General features: G+C 40.0%; 1 protein-coding gene across 3 annotated transcripts in view; it reads right to left on the reverse strand.

The window, feature by feature from the left end:
- The window catches only part of srpx2 (sushi-repeat containing protein X-linked 2), a 26,905-nt gene extending 6,875 nt beyond the window's left edge, over positions 1-20,030 (reverse strand). Inside the window, exons 1-7 of one of the 3 annotated variants that reach the window (XM_036127214.1) lie at positions 19,940-20,030; positions 10,765-10,839; positions 9,685-9,850; positions 7,057-7,233; positions 5,350-5,473; positions 4,358-4,479; positions 4,090-4,269 (exon numbers count right to left, since the gene is read on the reverse strand). In XM_036127214.1, coding sequence (XP_035983107.1) covers positions 4,090-4,269; positions 4,358-4,479; positions 5,350-5,473; positions 7,057-7,233; positions 9,685-9,796 — 715 coding nt within the window. In that variant the 5' untranslated portion in view covers positions 9,797-9,850; positions 10,765-10,839; positions 19,940-20,030. Of the gene's footprint in view, positions 1-4,089; positions 4,270-4,357; positions 4,480-5,349; positions 5,474-7,056; positions 7,234-9,684; positions 9,877-10,764; positions 10,840-17,749; positions 18,157-19,939 lie in introns of those variants that run through there. The other 2 variants (XM_036127213.1, XM_036127212.1) reach the window with 2 other exon arrangements.
- Positions 20,031-20,035: the final 5 nt, after the last annotated feature.

Consider the following 20,035-nt stretch of genomic DNA (forward strand, 5'->3'; position numbering starts at 1 on the left):
GAACACAAACAGTAGCGGCTGCTTGAGAATACGGATTTTTTCTTTGAGAATACGAATTCACAACAGTGGTCTGACGTCACGGTTTCCAAGGCTGGTTAATGGAGCACAGAGTGCGAAGATAGGAGCCGCGCATGCGCTCTTCAGACTGACCGTCTCTGAATGCACCGCGGCTGCAGCTTCATTCCAGACAGCGCAGAGCTCACAGTGGTAAGTTAAACACTCCCTTTTCTGCTGCTGTTGTTCAAAAGTACGTTTTCAGATCGTTTGAGGCGAGAACATTATACTTTTAAGCTTCCCTACGTGGCCTGTTTACAGAGTTAGTGCGTAATTTTTAAAAAAAGAGTGATTTATTTGTTTTGTGTTTATCAGGCTGACGCGTGTTGCTTTATTAACTCAATAATTGCTGGAATAAATTGTAAATGTCTCCAAAGAATGACAGCAGCATATAAAATGGAGCTGGACCATAATTTAATAACAATATATATCAGTCGAAAGACGTGTGGCACAATAAGGGGAAAAAAGGGTCGATAAAAGTTGGTGGGAGACAGTGTCCCTTCCTTCCCCTTAGCCTATATTAGTTGATGCTACAGTCACTGCTTCCTCTCGACCAATCGTAATCGCGGACCCAGGCACGCCGTCACAAGCGCCGCCCTCTCAAACCACAACACAGAGCATGTGAATATGTCGCAGCAAGGAGCGGCGGAGGAAACGGTCCCAAAACGGGGTTTTACTTGTTCGCCAGCCTGACTGAAATAAACCACAGTGAACTGTAACATTTGCAAGGAACCGGTAAAAACAAAGTCTGGTAATGCAACCAACTTGTTTCATCACGTAAGCCGCTCACTACCGCAGCAGCGCGAGCTGTGTCAGCCCCGCGCGGCCCCGCGTCATCTTAGGAATCTTATGGAAGTTCTCCCAAAACAAAGCAGGTATAGCAGCTACTGGGCTCCGTTCTTTGTGATAAAATGACAAAGCGTCCTGGCAGCGTAAGGACATCACGCATGCAGTAACGTGCTTCATAGTGATGGAAATGCTGCTGCTGTTTTCTGCAGCTGAAAAACCTGGCTTCAGACAATTACTCGCCACTCATGATCCATGATATAAAGTTCCGGGCTGCAAGTTTTTCTCTAACAGCGCCGGTGACTTTAGTTTATTCTTTGTCAGTATTTAATAACATCACCCAGGTCTCTTAAGTTAAGTCATTTTTCATAAAAATAAAAAAATCAGTTATAATTAAAAATGTTGGTTAAATAAGAATTAAATTGGGATTGAGTGTTTGTGTGTGCTATATTAAAAGTAAGTCATTTAGCAATATTATAAGAGCCAGGTTTTAAATCTTTTTGATAATTATCTATCGATCAATATGCATTTTTTTTTATCAATATGCTTTTTTTCTATATCGTCCAGCCCTAATATAAAATCTATAAATAAATCTATAAATAAATTCTATAAATGTTTTTCCTATCTAAGTGAGTTTCCTTTGAGTGAGGACACGAAGAATCGAGAGAAGAAAGAGGGAAAGAAAACAATAGTAACAATATATGAAAAAATACAGATATTTATTTTAGACAAATGTTTTAACTTTGGAACAGAATGAAGGTGTAACATATTCAACAAATTAACAGTTACTAACATGGTTTAAAACAAAGAAATAACTTCTATTCACATCTTATACAAATAGACAACAACTACAAACATACAATTAAAAATAGTTGGAATGGAAATTAATTTACTGATTATTTTATGTATTTTTACAGGTAGTGAAAAAAATGAAATGAAGCAGCATGTGAACATGACTAGAACTGATCTACATAAGGTCAGGTGTAGTCATGTTCACTTAAACATGCAGCCTTCAGCCGCGGGATGGTCATCCTCCTCTGGGTCAACCTCCTCGTCCTCCTCATCTAGCTGGTCACCTGCTGCTATACAAATACTGTGGAGGATGCAGCAGGCAGCGATTACTTTTGGGGCAAACGTCAGGCGGACCTCCAGCGCCCTGAAGAAGATGGAACGTGTCTTCAGATCACCAAAGGCGCGCTCAGTGATGTTTATCAGCCTTGGCGTGGTGTCTGTTGTAGCGTGCCTCCACTAGACCTGTACCAAATATAAAATTAACTTGTAATTTAGGTAATATGCTGATCTGTCTTAATCTTCTATCCAATTAATATAATCTATGTATCAATTGTGTGTCATTGCTGGCTCTATTTAAGGACAAGAAGGTAAGAGATCTTACTGGTAAGCTGTTTCCCTATAGGATGCACCACAGGCCAGCCAGCAGAGGGTCAGCAGCACCTCTATCTCCTGTGGCCATCCATGGACCTCCTGGATGGGCAGCAGCTGAAGGAGGAGGACGATGGTGGCCCTTCTTAGCCTGAAGGCTGGTTTTAGGTCCCCTTCATTAAAAAATATTTGGAGGATTGGCACAGAAGTGTTTATCCTCGCATATTTTGTTTCTGTTTCTTCCTGTTAATAAAAAATGCAAAATGTTTCCATAATTGTTTTTTTCGATTCTCACCTTTTCACACCATAAAACTATATGTGGTTAACGTGCAGATTATTATAGTTCTCAAGAAAGAAAAGGTAAAATGTATAGTAGTAAATGTAACAAATGGCTTCCCTTCTCTGGTATTTCTACCATTTCACTGAAAGAATGAACTGAACTAACTGCACATAATTTATAGATTAATCGCTGTAAAGGTGGGCAGACAGAAATAACTTTTCCTTAATGAACAATGCTGTGAAGGTTAGACAAAGTAGCTTAACTCTACTCCCTTTACTGTTACTATTATATAAAAATTGTGTTTTCATTTTAATTATTTACAGATAAATAGTCACAATTTCAACGTGATCACATGTTTAATACCATCCTCAATGTTGTTTTTTTAAAGATAAAAGTAGGAAATAGGCTGTCAGTTTAAAAAAACCTACCAGTTGGCACAGACGCTCAACGTCGGACTTTTTATTAAAATTACGCACTAACTCTGTAAACAGGCCACATAGGGAAGCTTAAAAGTATAATGTTCTCGCTTCAAACTACCTGAAAACGTACTTTTGAAGAACAGCAGCAGCAGAAAAGGGAGTGTTTAACTTACCACTGTGAGCTCTGCGCTGTCTGGAATGAAGCTGCAGCCGCGGTGCATTCAGAGACGGTCAGTCTGAAGAGCGCATGCGCGGCTCCTATCTTCGCACTCTGTGCTCCATTAAACAGCCTTGGAAACCGTGACGTCAGACCACTGTTGTGAATTCGTATTCTCAAAGAAAAAATCTGTATTCTCAAGCAGCCGCTGCTGTTTGTGTTCATAAAGAGTAAAGCACAAATTTAAACTTGAAATTTGTATTTATTAGTTATTGAAGTTGTAACTATTTAAACCGTATGTTGTATCTTTTGAATGTGATTTAAATTATTATGAGTTTACAAATGTTTGTTATGCACAACTTCTGACTGATATGGACACAACTATCCTTTTATGTACAAATCTATTTAGAAAGCTCTCTTACCCCATAGGTTTATCTCAATGTTTATTCATGTGTTAGAATAGTACAAGTTCTAACCCAGATCAGTTTAACAAACTATCAAGAGTTAAGAAGGTATGTTCATGGATGCTCTTTGCCAAGATGGATGGACAAGAACCTCAATCTCAAGATGTGGTGGAGAAAAATCCCCAAAACTGTAACAGCAACAGAAAGTACCAGTAAGGGAACAAGCCACACTTTTCAGATTTTTATATAAAAAAAAAACCATGTAGCATTTTACTTCCACTTTACAGTTATGTTTCTACTATTTGTTGGTCATTCACATAAAATCCAAATAAAATACATCAACGCTTATGGTAATAATGTGAAAAAAGTGTAAATAAAAGGTTTGGATTACCAATAATTGTTCAATTGGATGACCAGATAATTAGTCTCATGTTCTTAATTATAACCAGCAACATTTCTTTTCTATTTTTTAACTAGCTCCTCAAAAATTAGTAAATTTTCCCAAAGATTTCTCCAGGTAAACTCTAATATAATGGAATTTGTCAATACGCCCCCCCGCCCCGTACCTCCTTTCATGGCGCTGTGTGGTTTGTGTGACTCTGTACTCACGGACACATTCGGCAGGGGCTCCGCTCCAGCTGCGGTTAAACTGGCAGACACGGCTAGACGTCCCCCTGCGCTCATATCCTCCATCGCAGAGGTATTCGCACTCTGCGCCGTAGTTATTCCCGTCAGAGGAGCAGCTGAGGTAACCGTGCAGAGGCGGAGGCAGCTCTGGACACCTTCTCACTGGGACACAGAGGAAACGTGTCCCAGCTACACAGATTGTAGTTTGAAGCGCTTCGCGAGTCAAAATCACGGAGCTTGCACTGCTTACCCTCCACACGTACAATAAACTTGCAGGCAGCTCTGTTCCTGGCTTGATCGTACACCTTGTATCTGATGACGTGTAGTCCCTCTTTGAAGTCAGTGCCGGGCGGCTGGTCCACCAACACCACACTGTACAGCAGATAGACAGGAGAGGGTCAGATAACAGACATATATACGTAGACGCGTCATAGGGCGCAGGTTCGCACGTCAACGTCACCACCATATTGTATGTGGCAGAAAAAAGTTGAGTTCTGTTATTGTGAACGTGAATCAGAAAAGATGCCTCATTCCTGTGCTGCATGGAAATGTATTCTGGCTGATTTCACTACTTGTATCTGCCTTCTATATATATATATATATATATATATATATATATATATATATATATGTGTGTGTGTGTGTGTGTGTGTATGTGTTATGAATATGAAGGATTGAAATTAAATTTTGTTAAATCTAAACATTGTGGTCTTCATTATTTCATAAAACCGTGTCACATGTGAACCTTTAGGAACAGACAAGGAAAAAAAGTCCTAGGTCAATAAAGTAAAAAAAAACAACAACACAAAAGTGATAATGTTATGAGAAAAACGTCATATTATGAGAATTAAGAGGGAACATTTCCAGAATAGTCACAGTTTGCAGAATTATTTCACTCCTGGAGTAATAGGGCCAGGTTAGATTATGTTAAATATTTTTATTCTTTAGGAGAATAAATTCAGGAGAATGAAGCTAAAGGGATACGAAAATAAACTTGCAATATTACAAAAACAAAAATACTACGAATACAAAGTATATTCAGAGATTAAAGTCCCTCTGATACTGTTTAAGCGACTGAGAAACTGCAGATTTGCCACATTTAAGATGGCGGACGCTCTGACGCATCGCAGCATAGGCAGAACCCGCCCAACGACGCGTCTACTCTTATATTATGTCTATGGGTCAGATAGTTAATTAGTTATAAAAAGGGAGGGAGAAGCAAGGGAAATAAAATCTACATACTTGAGGAATTTGTCCGCGGTATCAGTGGCAGCTGGGGGGTCCCAGCTCACTCTGGCTGTGAGCTTTCCAGGATCAGCCACCTTCAGTCTGGATGGTGGACACTTGATCTTCGGAGGGTCAGTATCTGCAATAAATTATTGATCATCCCAAAAAGAGATACAAGGCACTTTTTATACATGGTTGTAGGCCTTTTAACTTTGGAGATCTGCAGCTATACATTATATTATTTTATTTATTCTGGTAAATAACATCTTGTTTGTTGCTCATCTTGTGAGAATAATATGTTAAGATGTTAAAATTGACTACAGTCATTATCTCAACAACCTTTTATTTTCAGTAGAGCTCAGTCTTGTAGTGAAGGACAGAAAGTTATGATGCAAAAAGGCAAACAGAATTTAGCCAAAACCTGTCAAAAAGTAATGATGTTTCATTTGGAGAGCGGATTCTCGGCCATTTATGCATCACACAATGTCCACCTCTGATAGATAAGTAGTGACAGCAACTCAAATTTGAGTTTACAATTATGATTTACGTGGTGATTTCTTCCTTAAGGAGGAGGATGTCAGGAGAAATATTGTAGTTTAAAGACTTAACATTGTAGAACCCTATGGACAGATTTTAGATTAAAAATGTTTATGGCAGCCCAGTGGGCCTGTAATTCAACACAATGGCAAACAACTGCTAATGACAAAAAAAAATTTAATTGGAAAGGCTAAAGATCTGGCAGCTTTCAGTCAGAAAATGTATTTTCTGCTGTGGTCCTACCAGCAGTATCCTCCCAACTATGCCATTTGAAAAGGCTCTAATCACTGCAAGCCATGCAGTGATGTTGTAAGTCTCACTTTTCTCCACATAATCAGTCTGTTTTATCGATGTTACGGTCAAAACATCGGTCCAACAAAGAGTCTGTCACGCAATTTAAACTTTCTGCCTATCTGTCTACAGCTAGTTTCCAACACTATACGTTGTTCGGTTAGTCCCTTCGTACTAACGCTATATGTAGCTGGTGAACCCCTTTAATTAAGAAAACTCTAATGTACATTAATCCATCGGACACTGCAGATTCAGATTACATGTCATCAGCCATATATGGTGCTTACTTCCTGTTTATAAGAGAGATGTGACTATAAAGGGTTATTGCTGCTAATAGGTGCGTTTACAATTACTTACTTACTTTTAAAAACTACAGCAAAGCCTTTATATATAGTTCATGGTTTCGGTAAGTAAAGATTTCTGGCTCTATATTTGCCTCTTTAAAAGATCAAAGTAATATAAGTAAGCAATAAGACTTGAAAAGACAGACAAAACCCTAATCCATATCCTGTCACTTGGTAAAGTTTTATAATGCGTTCACAGCTTGTCACCAACCACACCATTAAAATTGTCTACTCATCCTTTATAAGAGGCATTTCTTTGTGAAGCAGTACAAAAAGATTTTATTTCAGCGACAGAATATGAAATGTGACAGCAGGCTGCAGTTTGGATCCGCTCCAACAACAAAGGGGAACAGGAAATGAGTCTGTTTCTGTGAAACCGTGAGAGCGACAACATATGGAGTTTGTTTTGTGAAAGAAATCCCAGGAAGTTAAACACTAGCACAGATAGATCCAAGTTTGATTCGCAAGTATGCAGCATTTCCAAAACAAAAAAAAAAAAAAAACACTTTTAAAAGTTTGAACATTAGGCCTCCTTTTAACAAAGCCCTACCTGAACACTCTGGCTGCACACCGCTCCAGGACCCCCGGGGCTGGCAGGTGCGTGAGTGTTCGCCCTCGATGCGATAACCGGGTCGACAGGTGAAGTCGCACCTGGAGTCCACGAAGAAGCCCTGAGTGCAGGTGTATCTGCCGTGTGGGATGAGGGGCAGCACGTAGCAACGGATCTCTGCAGAAACACCACCACACATGCACTCAGCATCACGACAGAGGAGCCGTTGCATTCATGTTTCTCGTCCACAGATACGATTTACAACTAGAAAACATTATACCATCTGAAATGCTGTCTTGTCTTGATTATTAATGTTGATTTCATACTTTCAAAAACATTTTGTAATTACAACCTTCAGCCATGTCACAAACTAAAGAAAAGCAAACCCACGCCAGGCTTCATAAGACAGATTTTTTATGTATTGTCTTCTTTGTATTTCTTAAAAGGAGAAATTGCTTGATTGGGCCTCTGATCTACTTTAACATATACTGTGGAGAACTCTTAGCATCTTAATGGAGAGAAAAATGCATTTCTTGTCTGAGCTTCAGACATATTTGTGCCAACGGTTGAGCAAACTCTTCGATGAGCCGCCGTATTTCCTCGATGTCACCTTTAAATCAGCTCCCATGGTGGATGTTCCTGTCAAACCTCTGGTTTGGTCTTTGCTGAGATGAGTTTTATTGTGTCGTGCTCTGAAGCAGAAATTGTTATTCATGCACCTATTTCTTTACACCTGGATGACTGAAATTCATCGCTCACCTGTCCTAACAAAGCCTGATTGCCTTACAGAATGCCTGCAGGCTCTTCTGTAAAGCTTCTGACTAACTATTCAGTCACAGCGTTGCTGTTTTCCTGGTTTTTCCTTAATTTCAGCGTCCATTTTAAGATTCTGCCTTGGACTTTGAGAGTATTGCATGGACAAGCACCAGCATGCACTGAAAACAGCATAAATGGCTTCAGGAAATAGAGAATTTACAATGGTGGACTAAGGAATTTTTTCACTTCCAACTTGAGACGAACGTTAAGTTGCAAAAAAAAAAAAAACCCGAAAACTCCTTTTTTTAAACCCATTTTTCCATTGGTTTTAGTTTTATTGTTTGCTATTTTGTGTTTTTGTTTTAAAAGTAAATGTGACCTTGTTTTTGTTTCAATAAACCACCAAAAGTAAAAAAAACATTATTTAGTAAATTTTCTTTTTTACTAAATCTTACACTGTTGAGAAGCCTGCTTGTTTCCTGGTAAATAGTGTCATGTTTGTAGGGAAAATACTTCTGTGGCTAAAGCAGCACAGATGACAATGTATGGAAGCGTTTAACTGCCAGACCTAATAAATCAATTCAGGAGCTCGTTATGATGAGAAACTGCTCCTGAATTTATTTATTAGGTCTGGCAGGTAGATACTTCCGTAGTTCTATAAAACATTGTTTGGCTAGTTAAATTTATTGAGGTTTAAACGCAGCAGTCAAACTCACCTCTTGGATAGTGCCTGTTAAGTGTTAAAACAGACAAAAACCAGGAAAAGGTCATCTCGTTATAACAAGAAATGTTCTCGTTATAACAAGAAATGTTCTCAAAAGAACGAGATACAGATCCATAATAGTTTTAGATCATGTGTCATTTCTACGCCTCTGTACAAAACAGCTTCATATTTTATTGACTCCTATTTGATGTATTTCATTGGATTGGATGATTAAAGTCTAAAGTTTCAACAATTTAACCATTTGTTAGTGAGATAAACAGGGAGGGGGTGTGGGTGCCTGCTCCTCAGTTTGGTCACACAAACCTGTCCCTCAAGTGTTCAATGGGGTTTTAATCGGTGAAGCAACCAGGTTGTTTCCTCCTCTCATTTCCAAATTAAGGAGGTACTCTGATAAACCTGGCTCTGAGCATTGACGTCTTGTAAGGCAAGTTCTTATGTATAAGGGTGGAGATATAAGCCTCGGTTTTCCAGTACAGGAGATGTTGCCCACAGCATCACTCTGCCTCCATCAAAGGCTTTTTGGCGTCAGCAGAGAGCATTTGGCAACATTTTCCTGGGTGCAACCGATATATGATTTTACCTCACAAATGTAGCATAATTTAGGTATTTATTTGGCCAAGCAGATTTTTGTGCACCAAAGCCTGCTTTTGAGTGAACGTCACTGGATAGATGGGATCCAATTTACTATGAATTTAAAGAAAACGCAAAAAAAAGATGAATACTTTGTTTTGCACCCAACATTTTCACTTGCAAGCAATTGCAAAAAGTTTCCTTCTGCACCAACTATTTGTGCTGTTTGGACCACAGAATCTGTCCAGGGGGTGCAAATGGCCCCCCAGCCATATTTTGGCACTCCTTAATTAAGGGGAAGCAAAAGAGTTTTTTTAACAGTATAAGAGCTACTGCCACAAAGGATTGTTACAACAAAGTGCTCATTGTAATCGTGTTTTTAAGGGCAGATTGTGACACAATAAGGTAAAATGAACAGTAACAGTACAATTTGCAGCAAGCTTGAAGAGATAAGTGTTTGTAGATAATTTGTAGAAACGATTTTGATATAAGCGTCAGCAAACTTTTATAAATATTAAAACATGTGGTGAGACCCAGATTGCACTTGCTGATAATGACGATTTAAAGTCTCCACATACTGCGACAGTAAGCCGTCCCAGACCAGAGGCGGTTGGCGAGGCACTGAATCGACTTCCTGCCCAGCAGTCGGTAGCCTCGATCGCAGGCCATCTCGCAGCGGGTACCCAGCATGCCCCTGTGGGCCCCGCCCCGCGGGGGGCGGCACGTCACCTCGCCGTTGCTCAGCTGCAGAGAACGACACCAGTTTGGGTCTGTTTTGAAAGAGGAAAGGCACACACAGAAAAGAGGAGCACAGATTTGTTTTGTGCCGTCTTTGCTTTTCTGATTTTTTTTTTTTTTTGAAGAAAATCCATTCTTGTGAAAGCGACAACTAAAACCTTGCCCTAGAAAAAAAAGCAACCAGAGACTGAATAAAAAATGTAAGAGAAACTGTTAAGAGGGTTCAGGAGATGACGAGAAACTGTTGCACCGCGTTATCTCTGTGCAACAAAACAGCATAAAACTATATGAGAGCTAAAATAGTCACATTTTATGCCATTTTTTCCCCCACATGTCAAGTTTGATTTTATTCAAAACAACTTATGAAAAGGTTTCAATAAAGAAAATGCTAACTTGAAGTGATAAATGCCGCACAGATCCTTTCTAAATATGGTTTCCAGACAATCACTTAATGATAATTATTGCATAGACAAGTCAGGTGTTGTAGATCTGCCTCCACCGCAGTAAGTGTTTGCTAACTAGTCCCATATATTCAGGCTCTCTTGCTGTTTTAAGTTTGAGAAGGAAAAGAGGTGATAAGATGATCAAGTCTGTAAAAAACTAAAACTAAGTTGCTTCATCGCCAAAACAGGAGACAAAAACTTCAACAAAACAGTGACATTGGGATGGAAATATTGAATATTCATTATCCGAGGTCCATATTTTAGAAACACAAAGCAAAAATACAATCAAATTGTTTATTTATTGCAAGTAATATTGTTGTCGCAACATTCACCGGTATTATCACCTGTTCTCCTAATATTTATCGGCATCACAAACATCTCGTTTTTATCTTACTCACTTAATACATGCAGCATAGAAAGGTGTATTTGAACACCATATGTTGCATTAAATCATATGAGTGTGTTTTATATACACACCTTTATAGTCCAGCTGAGGAGTGTGATCGTCCTCTATGAAGTCACTGTAGCTGTCGTCGTCCGTGGTGGCTCCAGCTGAAACACAGAGGAAGCACATTATTTAAAATGTCCAAAATGTTTTAAATTAAAACTAGTTAAACAGAGGTTCATTGGTAAATATTACATCTGGAGAACAGAACATGAGGGTAACACAGTGACAGGCGGGCATTTAAGCATTGGCTCGTTTCCTTTTCCTCTCATGGAGACCTTCCCGTCAGGAAATGTCTGGTTTTCAGATCAGTGAGCCTGACTGAAGCTCCTCCAGGTTTTAAAACTGGGTGAAAAGCTTCAAGATCGTTTTAACAGAAACAGACATTCACATTAAGCATAACATAATTCAATTTATATGTAAACCTTTCATTTAAATGGTATTTTAGTGTATTGTGATTGTGATAACTTTCATTATTTTAAAGGTTTCTCCTGCCTAGATTAACATATTTGGGATCAGTTGCACTACATCTTTGTGGCACATCCATTTTTTATCTCCTCTGGGATTTTAGATCAATTCTCCTCCGAGAATTCATGATTATGAAGCTATAATTGCCCTATTGCCCTTCCTTTGGTCATTCATTTTTTGCCAAAATGGAAGTTGTTTTGCTGAAATGTTAATAGTTACTCACTTTGCTTCATATATTTCATGTTAGTGTTGCGTTAGAAGGCCCAGTGCAGTCTAACCTGGAGTTTTTCTGCTCTGTCAAATGTTTTTTGTCATGATTTTTCTCGTAACTTTAATGCAATTTTACAAGTATTCATACCCTGACAACTTTTCCACATTTTGTAACGTTACCATTGATGTATATTAGTTCTACAAGTCTGATGGGGTACGTCTTCTACAGCTTTGCAGATCTTTGCAAAAAAAAACTCAAGCTCAGTCACACCACTTCTCAAGTCTTGCTAGAGATTCTCAGATGGATTTAGCTGTGGACTGGACTATTCTAACACAGGAATATGTTTATATTGTTCATTTTATCGAAGCCCTTGCTCTATGTTCAGGGTTGTTGTCCTGCTGGAAGGTGAACCTCCACCCCGGCTTCAGTCTTTTGCAGCTTCTAACAGGTTTTCTTCCAGCACTGGCCTGTATCCATCCATCCATCCATTTTCCTATGAACCATTCCCTGCTTCCCTGCTTTTAAAGACCCTATTACCACAGCATTCTGCTGCTGCCTCCATGAACCATGTGCGTTCAGAATTATGTGAGAGGAAATGTAGTTTTTCAATTCAATTCAATTCAATGTTATTTATATAGCGCCAATTCATAACGCATGTCATCTCAAGGCACTTTACAAATTCAAATTCAATCAAATCATACAGACAAATTGGTCAAAACGTTTCCTGTCTAAGGAAACCCAAGCAGCATTCACTCCTCCTGAAAGAGCGTACAACCACAGGGACAGTCGTCTGCATTGTTGATGGCTTTGCAGCAATCCCTCATACTGAGCAAGCATGAAGCGACAGTGGAGAGGAAAACTCCCCTTTAACAGGAAGGAAAAACCTCCAGCAGAACCAGAACCAGGCTCAGTATGAACGGTCATCTGCCTCGACCCACTGGGGGTTTGAGAAGACAGAACAGAGACACAACAAGAGAGACAAAAAAGCACAGAAGCACACATTGATCCAGGAGTATGTTCTATGTTATATGGTAATAGCAGATGATCTGCCTCCCCTGGATGATGTCACAGCTAACAGAACGCCAGACCAGGTGTACTTTCTATGAAGAAAAAAAGAGAGAGAACAAAAAGGTAAAAGATGAAATAACAACAAGCAATGCAAATTGGAGAGCAGTAGGAGAACTAAGCAGAGTGAGAGAAATAGACCCTGATGTCCTCCAGCAGCCTAAGCCTATAGCAGCATAACTATAGAGGTAGCTCAGGGTAACGTAAGCCACTCTAACTATAATCTTTGTCAAAAAGGAAAGTTTTAAGATTAGTCTTAAAAGTAGACAGGGTGTCTGCCTCACGGACCAAAACTGGGAGTTGGTTCCACAGGAGAGGAGCCTGATAGCTAAAGGATCTGCCTCCCATTCTACTTTTAGAGGCTCTAGGAACCACCAGCAGACCTGCAGTCTGAGAGCGAAGTGCTCTGTTAGGAACATACGGGGTAATCAGAGCTCTGATATATGATGGAGTTTGATTATTAAGGGCTTTATACGTTAGAAGGAGAATTTTAAATTCTATTCTTGATTTAACAGGAAGCCAGTGAAGGAAGGCTAAAATTGGAGAAATATGATCCCTCTTGTTGATTTTCATCAGAACTCTTGCCGCAGCATTTTGGACAAGCTGAAGACTTTGAACTGCATTTTGTGGACTTCCTGATAGTAAAGAATTACAATAGTCCAGCCTTGAAGTAACAAATGCATGGACTGGTTTTGCTGCTAATGTTCTCCAATAAACTTCGCAGGCCTTCAACGAGCAGCTGGATTTAAATCTGAGATTAAACTACACACAGGTGGACTCTATTTACTAATTTGGTGACTTCTGAAGACAATCATTTCCACATAATTTTATTTATAGGTTTCATAGTAAAGTCTGGTTTTATTAGTAAAATCTATTTAATATCCTCCTTTTTACTAGTCTGACATATGAAATCCCCAGAAATACTCTGAAGTTTCTGGTTTTAATGTGCTTGAACGTTACACAGCTCAAGTTCAAATGCTCAATAAACACAGTTATAATAGTAATGCTGAGCCAGAACTGGTGCGGACAACAAATGGTTAACGTGTAAGTTTTAGGAGGGGCTCAGCAGGAGTTCAGGAAAAAGACTAAAGACAAGAGAGTCAGCTCTTTGTTGGGTTCTCTGCCGTTTATGGTGAAGTAGGAGAAGTTTCTACATGAAACTGAAGCACCAAGGACGTGTGTTAGCTGTTAGCAATGAAAACTGTTGTTATTATGTTAACAGTCAAATAAAGATTATTTATCAAAATGTACAATCGTATTAGATACATTGGAATGTGCGTTCTGATGGGGTACTTTTTTCAGATAAGGAGCACTTTTTGAAAATAACAACATTTGAGCTAGTATTAAACATACAGAATATATTTTTATTGAAATATTCTAATCTAAATATAATGTTTTCATCAGCTATAAGCTAATAACTAACAGACATAACGGCGTGAAAACATTAGTTTGTCTGTGATTAATACATTGCTTTTATTTAGTGAATTTAGTTACTGAAATAGATCAACTTTTCAACAATAGTCTAATTTATTGAAGATAGCTGTTATTTGCAGGAGTGGTAAGGAATAAAAGGAAGCGCATGAGATTTCCTGTGATGTTTTCAGCCAGCTGTTTTATGAAATCCTTCAGTCGATCTGGAAACTCAGCATCTTTTCACTTTTCTCTTAAAGGGTCGTCGCTTTTCTGTCTTACTGCACGACAGCTCGGCTCTTCCTCTGCCCCACATTGAAAATCTGAATTTGACTCCATGTTTGGAGCTGGGTGCCAGAGTTTCCAGGCTGCCCCCCCCCCCCCCCTCTCTCTCTCAGACCTCATTCCTGCTCCACTTCCTTCACAAACTCAGCTGGAGTTTTGTCAGCTTTCTACCTCACCGGCTGAAAGGTCGATTCAACAACATGTTCTATTAATAGGGATGCATCACATCCAGTCTTCCCACTCGGGAAGCAGATTGTTCCAGATGACTTTTGGATTAAAGCTGTCATCAGCATTTTTCCTCATAATGAGCTCTGTGTTCCTCTCTGTAACATTTCCCCCAGGCTAATGCACCCCCCCCCTTCCCCCTTTCTCACAGAGCATTAGTCACACAGGAAATAAACACTCATCTCATCAGTCGGATACTCCGCGAGGATTCAAGCTGCAGCAGAGTTTTGGTGGCGTGCAGCGTCATGCATGAGAGGAATAAAACATCCTTTAATTTCTACTGCACTGACGCAGGCTCTAAATTCTCCTGGTTGGTGCAGAGGACCCGAACATCGACAGCCTGAGTCCTCTTCATCTCTAATGACAAAGCTGCAGAAAAACAAGCAGCATCCTTTCAATCGTCTGGGTTCCTGAGAGCCCCTGCAGCGGTTTTCAGGTCACGCTGTTATCTCGTAGGATTAAATGAAGCCCTGCGAGGGGGGGGGGGGGGACTGCTGGGTAATTAACTGGTGGTGATTGGAGCAGAGCTGTATTTAAACCACCTGGCAGCAAGTACAGAGGAGCACCTGAGGGAGGGGGGGGGGGGGGGGGGGGGGGGGAACGGACGGACGGAAGGAAGGAAGGAATAATGAGGGAGGGAAATTAGGGAGAAACAATGGAAGGAATGAAAGAAGGAGGGAAGGACAGAAGAAGGAAGAAAGGAGGGAGAGAGAGGGAGGAAAGAGGAAAGGAAGGAGGGAGAGAGGAAATAACAAAGGAAGGAAGGAAGGAAGGAAGGAAGGAAGGAAGGAAGGAAGGAAGGAAGGAAGGAAGGAAGGACGAAGAAGGAAGGAAAGGAGGAAGGAAGGAAGGAGAGGAAGGAAGGGAGGGTAATGAGGGAGAAACAATGGAAAAAATGAAAGACGGAGGAAAGCATAGAAGAAGGAAAAAAGGAGGGAGAGAGAAGGAGGAAAGAGGAAAGGAAAGAGGGAGAGAGGAAATAACAAAGGAAGGAAGGAAGGAAGGAACTAAGGAAGGAAGGAAGATGAGATGGGGAGAGAGGGAAGAAGGAGGGAAGGATAGAAGAAGGAAGAAAGGAGGGAGAGAGAGGCGGAAAGAGGGAAGGAAGGAGGGAGGAAATAACAAAGGAAGGAAGGAAGGAAGGAAGGAAGGAAGGAAGGAAGGAAGGAAGGAAGGAAGGAAGGAAGGAAGGAAGGAAGATTAGATGGGGAAAGAGGGAAGAAGGAGGGAAGGATGGATAAATGAAGGAGGAAAGAAAGAGGTAAGGAAGGGAAATGAAGGAGGAAGGAAGGAATGTAGTAAGGAGGGAAGGATGGAAGGATGGAAGAAAGGAGAGAGAGAGAGATGGGAGGAAAGAACACAGGAAGGAGGGAGGGAGGGAGGAATGAAAGGATAGTTGAGGGTGATGGTTGCAAGAAATAAGGAAGGAAGGAAGGAAGGAAGATGAGAGGGGGGAGAGGGAAGTAGGAGGGAAGGGTGGATAAATGAAGGAGGAAAGAAAGAAGTAAGGGAGGGAAATGAAGGAGGAAGGAAGGAAGGAATGAAATAAGGAGGAAAGGATGGAAGAAAGGAGAGAGAGAGAGAGAGAGAGAGAGAGAGAGAGAGAGAGAGAGAGAGAGAGAGAGAGAGAGAGAGATGGGAGGAAAGAGGGAAGGAAGGAGGGATGAAAAAACAAAGGAAGGGGAGAGAGGGTTGTAGGAAAGAGGGAGGAGGGAGAGAGGAATGAAAGAAGAGTTGAGGGTGATGGTTGCAAGAAACAAAGAAGGAAGGAAGGAAGGAAGGAAGGAAGGAAGGAAGGAAGGAAGGAAGGAAGGAAGGAAGGAAGGAAGGAAGGAAGGAAGGAAGATGAGAGGGGAGAGAGGGAAGAAGGTGGGAAGGAGGGGAGAATGAAGGGAGGAATGAAGGAAGGAAGGAAGGAATGAAGGAAGGAAGGAAGGAAGACAAGGGGGAGGGAGGGAAGAAGGAGGGAAAGAGGGAGAAATGAAGGAGGAAAGAAAGAGGTAAGGAAGGGAAATGTGGGAGGGAGGAAGGAAGGAATGAAATAAGGAGGGAAGGAAGGAGGGAGGGAGGAAATAACAAAGGAAGGAAGGAAGGGAGAGAGGGTTGTAGGAAAGAACACAGGAAGGAGGGAGGGAAGAATAAAGAAGGTGAGTTGAGGGTGATGGTTGCAAGAAGGAAGGAAGGAAGGAAGGAAGGAAGGAAGGAAGGAAGGAAGGAAGGAAGGAAGGACGGGAAGGAAGGAAGGAAGGAAGGAAGGAAGGAAGGAAGGAAGGAAGGAAGGAAGGAAGGAAGGAAGGAAGGAAGGAAGGAAGGAAGGAGAAATGAGCCATCAGGGCTGTAGGCTCTTGAAGTCTTGTGTCTCTAGTTTAAAGTAACTAAACTGTTCCTCAGAGCAAAATTCACATTTTGGTGACAGATTACATCATTAAACCTGAAAGATAATCTGTGGATTAGAGTGATGTAAGAAGACAAATCATCAAAATAAACAGTGGGCACATGGAGTAAACTGGTCAGCAAATGCTTCAAAACCAATAAAAATAATTTCTATTGAATAGAAGGTTGATACATACATATATTAAATGGGCTTAGAGTTAACTGTATGTTTGATCTTATTGGGGTTAATGTTTAATTCATCCTGACTGGAGCCTGGCCAGCATCGTGCTGGGGGACGCTGAGGAGCAGCTTCTCTTTCCTGCGAGGAAGATGGACTCACTTTGCAGTCAGCACATCTGCATCTAATACAAATGTTGTTTCGGCTGAGATGAAGGCATTTGGCTGCCGAAGTAGCGACGGATGAATGATGAGTTTCTCTAATTACCTCCAGAAATCCTACTCACAACACATCATTAAACATCTATGTATAAACACAATAAAAGCTCTGATTAACATGAACAAGTCTTAAATTCAGCTACATGCATTTTTTTTTATTAATCAAAATTATATGACAGCTATAATAAACTAGAAACTTAAACTTAAGAAGTTTGTTTGCATAAAGTGTAACTTATAGCCTTTAACTGTTGCTGATATGTTTTTGTCTTTCCCACCCGCTTTTTTTTTGTTTTACGTGTTGCGTAATGTTGTGGATGTTGCAATAGAAATTATTTACTTTCAACAGATTTTCTGGTTTCCGTTCCCTGAAAAGGAGAAGTTGCAGTTTCTCGCTGCAATGAAGGTTAATTTGACTTCATCCAAAAGCAACGCTAAAAAAAAAAAAAAAAGACATAATGGTTCTTGTATGATTAAAATCGTGCTATTTGATCACTGATCACTTCCTCAAAAGCTTCTTGCATTTTAATATATGTAAAAGCGTTTCTTTCAGCTATAAATCTGCTGTGAGAGAGTTTTCCACTCACCTGTGGAGAATAGCAAGATGAACAGAGCAGCAGCAGCAGCAGCAACAAGGCGGCTGGTTGGCATGGCAGTAAGAAAACGACCACACTCCAGGCGAAAACAAAAAAAAACTATTTATCTTTTGTTTTGTTTTGTGCAGGATGGCAATCAGAAGTGGAAGGAAAAGGTTAAAGTTCAACCTAGAAGAGAAAAACGTGTCCAAAAGAGTTTAGGAAAGAAAGAACAACCTTGAGTTAGTCTAAACTCCGCTGAGGGAAAAAAAGAGGCTCCTAAAGAGGTGGTCCTGTAGTGAAGTAAGGAGATTTAACCAGTAGGTGGCGCTGACAGGCTTTAAATGCACGCATGTTTCCTCCCACCTGCTGCATTAAACATGATGAAACGTCTTAATAACCCCCAAACATTTCTGCAGGCAGAAGATTCATGCACCAACATAATAACATGTGAGCTTTAACTGTGAATATTTTTTTTTTTTAACTTTTGCATTGCTGAGGCTATTAAGCTTAGTTCAATTTAAATATCCAATATTGTTGATTTATTTATTCACAACTGCCTCAAACGTGTGAAAAAATAATCAAACACGGATTAGATCCAACAAAGACTGGCTACTCCTGCAACATTTTGTTATTTAGTTAGACAAGATCCTGCTGGATAATCTTGATGCTTAATTCACCAGCAGCACTGATTAATACCCTTGTTTCACGAAGTGCCACGTTGTAATGATTGTATTTACGCAGGTCACTTCACCGCAGCGCAGACGTCAAGGCGCGCTCTGACATATAGGACGCGGTGTTGGTACTGTCACAATAAAAGCACAGAAATATAAATAAAAAAATAAAATGCATTTTTGTAGTTAATAATAAATACGTTTGTTTTGGAAACATATACGTAACAATTAAATTCCCCAAAACCCAGAATGTGTATTTTTTTTTTATCTCATTAAGAAAATAAACAGTCTGACATTGAATATCTCTCATTAGGCCCCAGAAAGCTTTGGAAAACAAATGAGCCACAGTAAATCTGTCAAATCTGTTAAAAAGCTAATAATTATTCAGCTATTTCTGGAAACAATCTAAGGTTCTGAATCCCCCGTTTTAAGAACAGGAATGTTGTCGATATATTAGAAATATGAAGAGGTAACAGTGAACACCTGTATGGTTCAGAGGAGATAAAGAGTTTTCAGTGTTTGCTTTGAGAGTGTTGCTGCAGAAGGTCATGGAGTTACCAAGTTTGTTTTTGGTTTTCTATCTGTACCAAATATTAGCATCCACTCTAATATTGTGTATACTGAGGCCTGCCTGTATTTTTTGATCCGGTCTGGAATAAAGAAATTCGTCAAAATATTCCAAGTTGTGGACCCAGTTCTAGTCCAAGTGTTGCCCAAAATGAATCTGACATCCACACCCATGACCAATGGAGGACCAAGCTGCCCTGTACCGAGGGAGAAACACTGGGAGGATTTCCTGTTAAAGTCCTGGTCCAAGGTGGGAGGCTGTCGACAATCCTCATGATCAACAAAGAACACATAAAGCACTTAAAAGAGATGAGCACTGAGGCAGATAAAATGATAGGTGCTGTGGTGCAGCATACGTGGAACCTCAGAGTGCTCTGTCCGTGAGAGGATCTGTAATATATGGAACTCACTTCCTGGTGATTTAAAGTCTGTAACCAGTTTTAGTACGTTTAAAAAAACAAACAAAACTCTGGTTATGCCAAAAACAGAACTGTAATCATTTTTGATGTTTTTATATTTTGTTGTATGTTTTTAGATGTTGTCAATATTATGTTGTGCTATTTTAAATGATTATTGCTTTAACTTTTAGTGGCACTTTTTAAAAAAGCCCATCTAGGGACAAGTGCTGCGAATTAGCAGTAGCTATTGCACTATGATGCAAACATGGGACTGCTGCCATGTTCAGTTTGTGTATGTGGATGTGTGTCTGTCCCTATCAAATATACTTTGAAATATAGATAGATAGATAGATAGATAGATAGATAGATAGATAGATAGATAGATAGATAGATAGATAGATAGATAGATAGATAGATAGATAGATAGATAGATAGATATTCTAAGGGAGAGTCCTAAAAGCTAATTCTGAAAGGAGCTCAAAGCAGGTGCAACTGGGGAGGTGACATCTCATTTTCTTCATTATTTTCTGCAACAAAAATGTAATGAAAATGTTTTTACACACCCCATAGACCTATCCTGATTGTTTAAAAGAAAGCACCATAAGTCACCTTGAAGCATAAATGTGACTTAATACGTTTGCGCAAACATAACTGCTGCT

This window comes from Fundulus heteroclitus, chromosome 23 (assembly GCF_011125445.2).
Source record: "Fundulus heteroclitus isolate FHET01 chromosome 23, MU-UCD_Fhet_4.1, whole genome shotgun sequence".
Lineage (NCBI taxonomy): Eukaryota > Metazoa > Chordata > Actinopteri > Cyprinodontiformes > Fundulidae > Fundulus > Fundulus heteroclitus.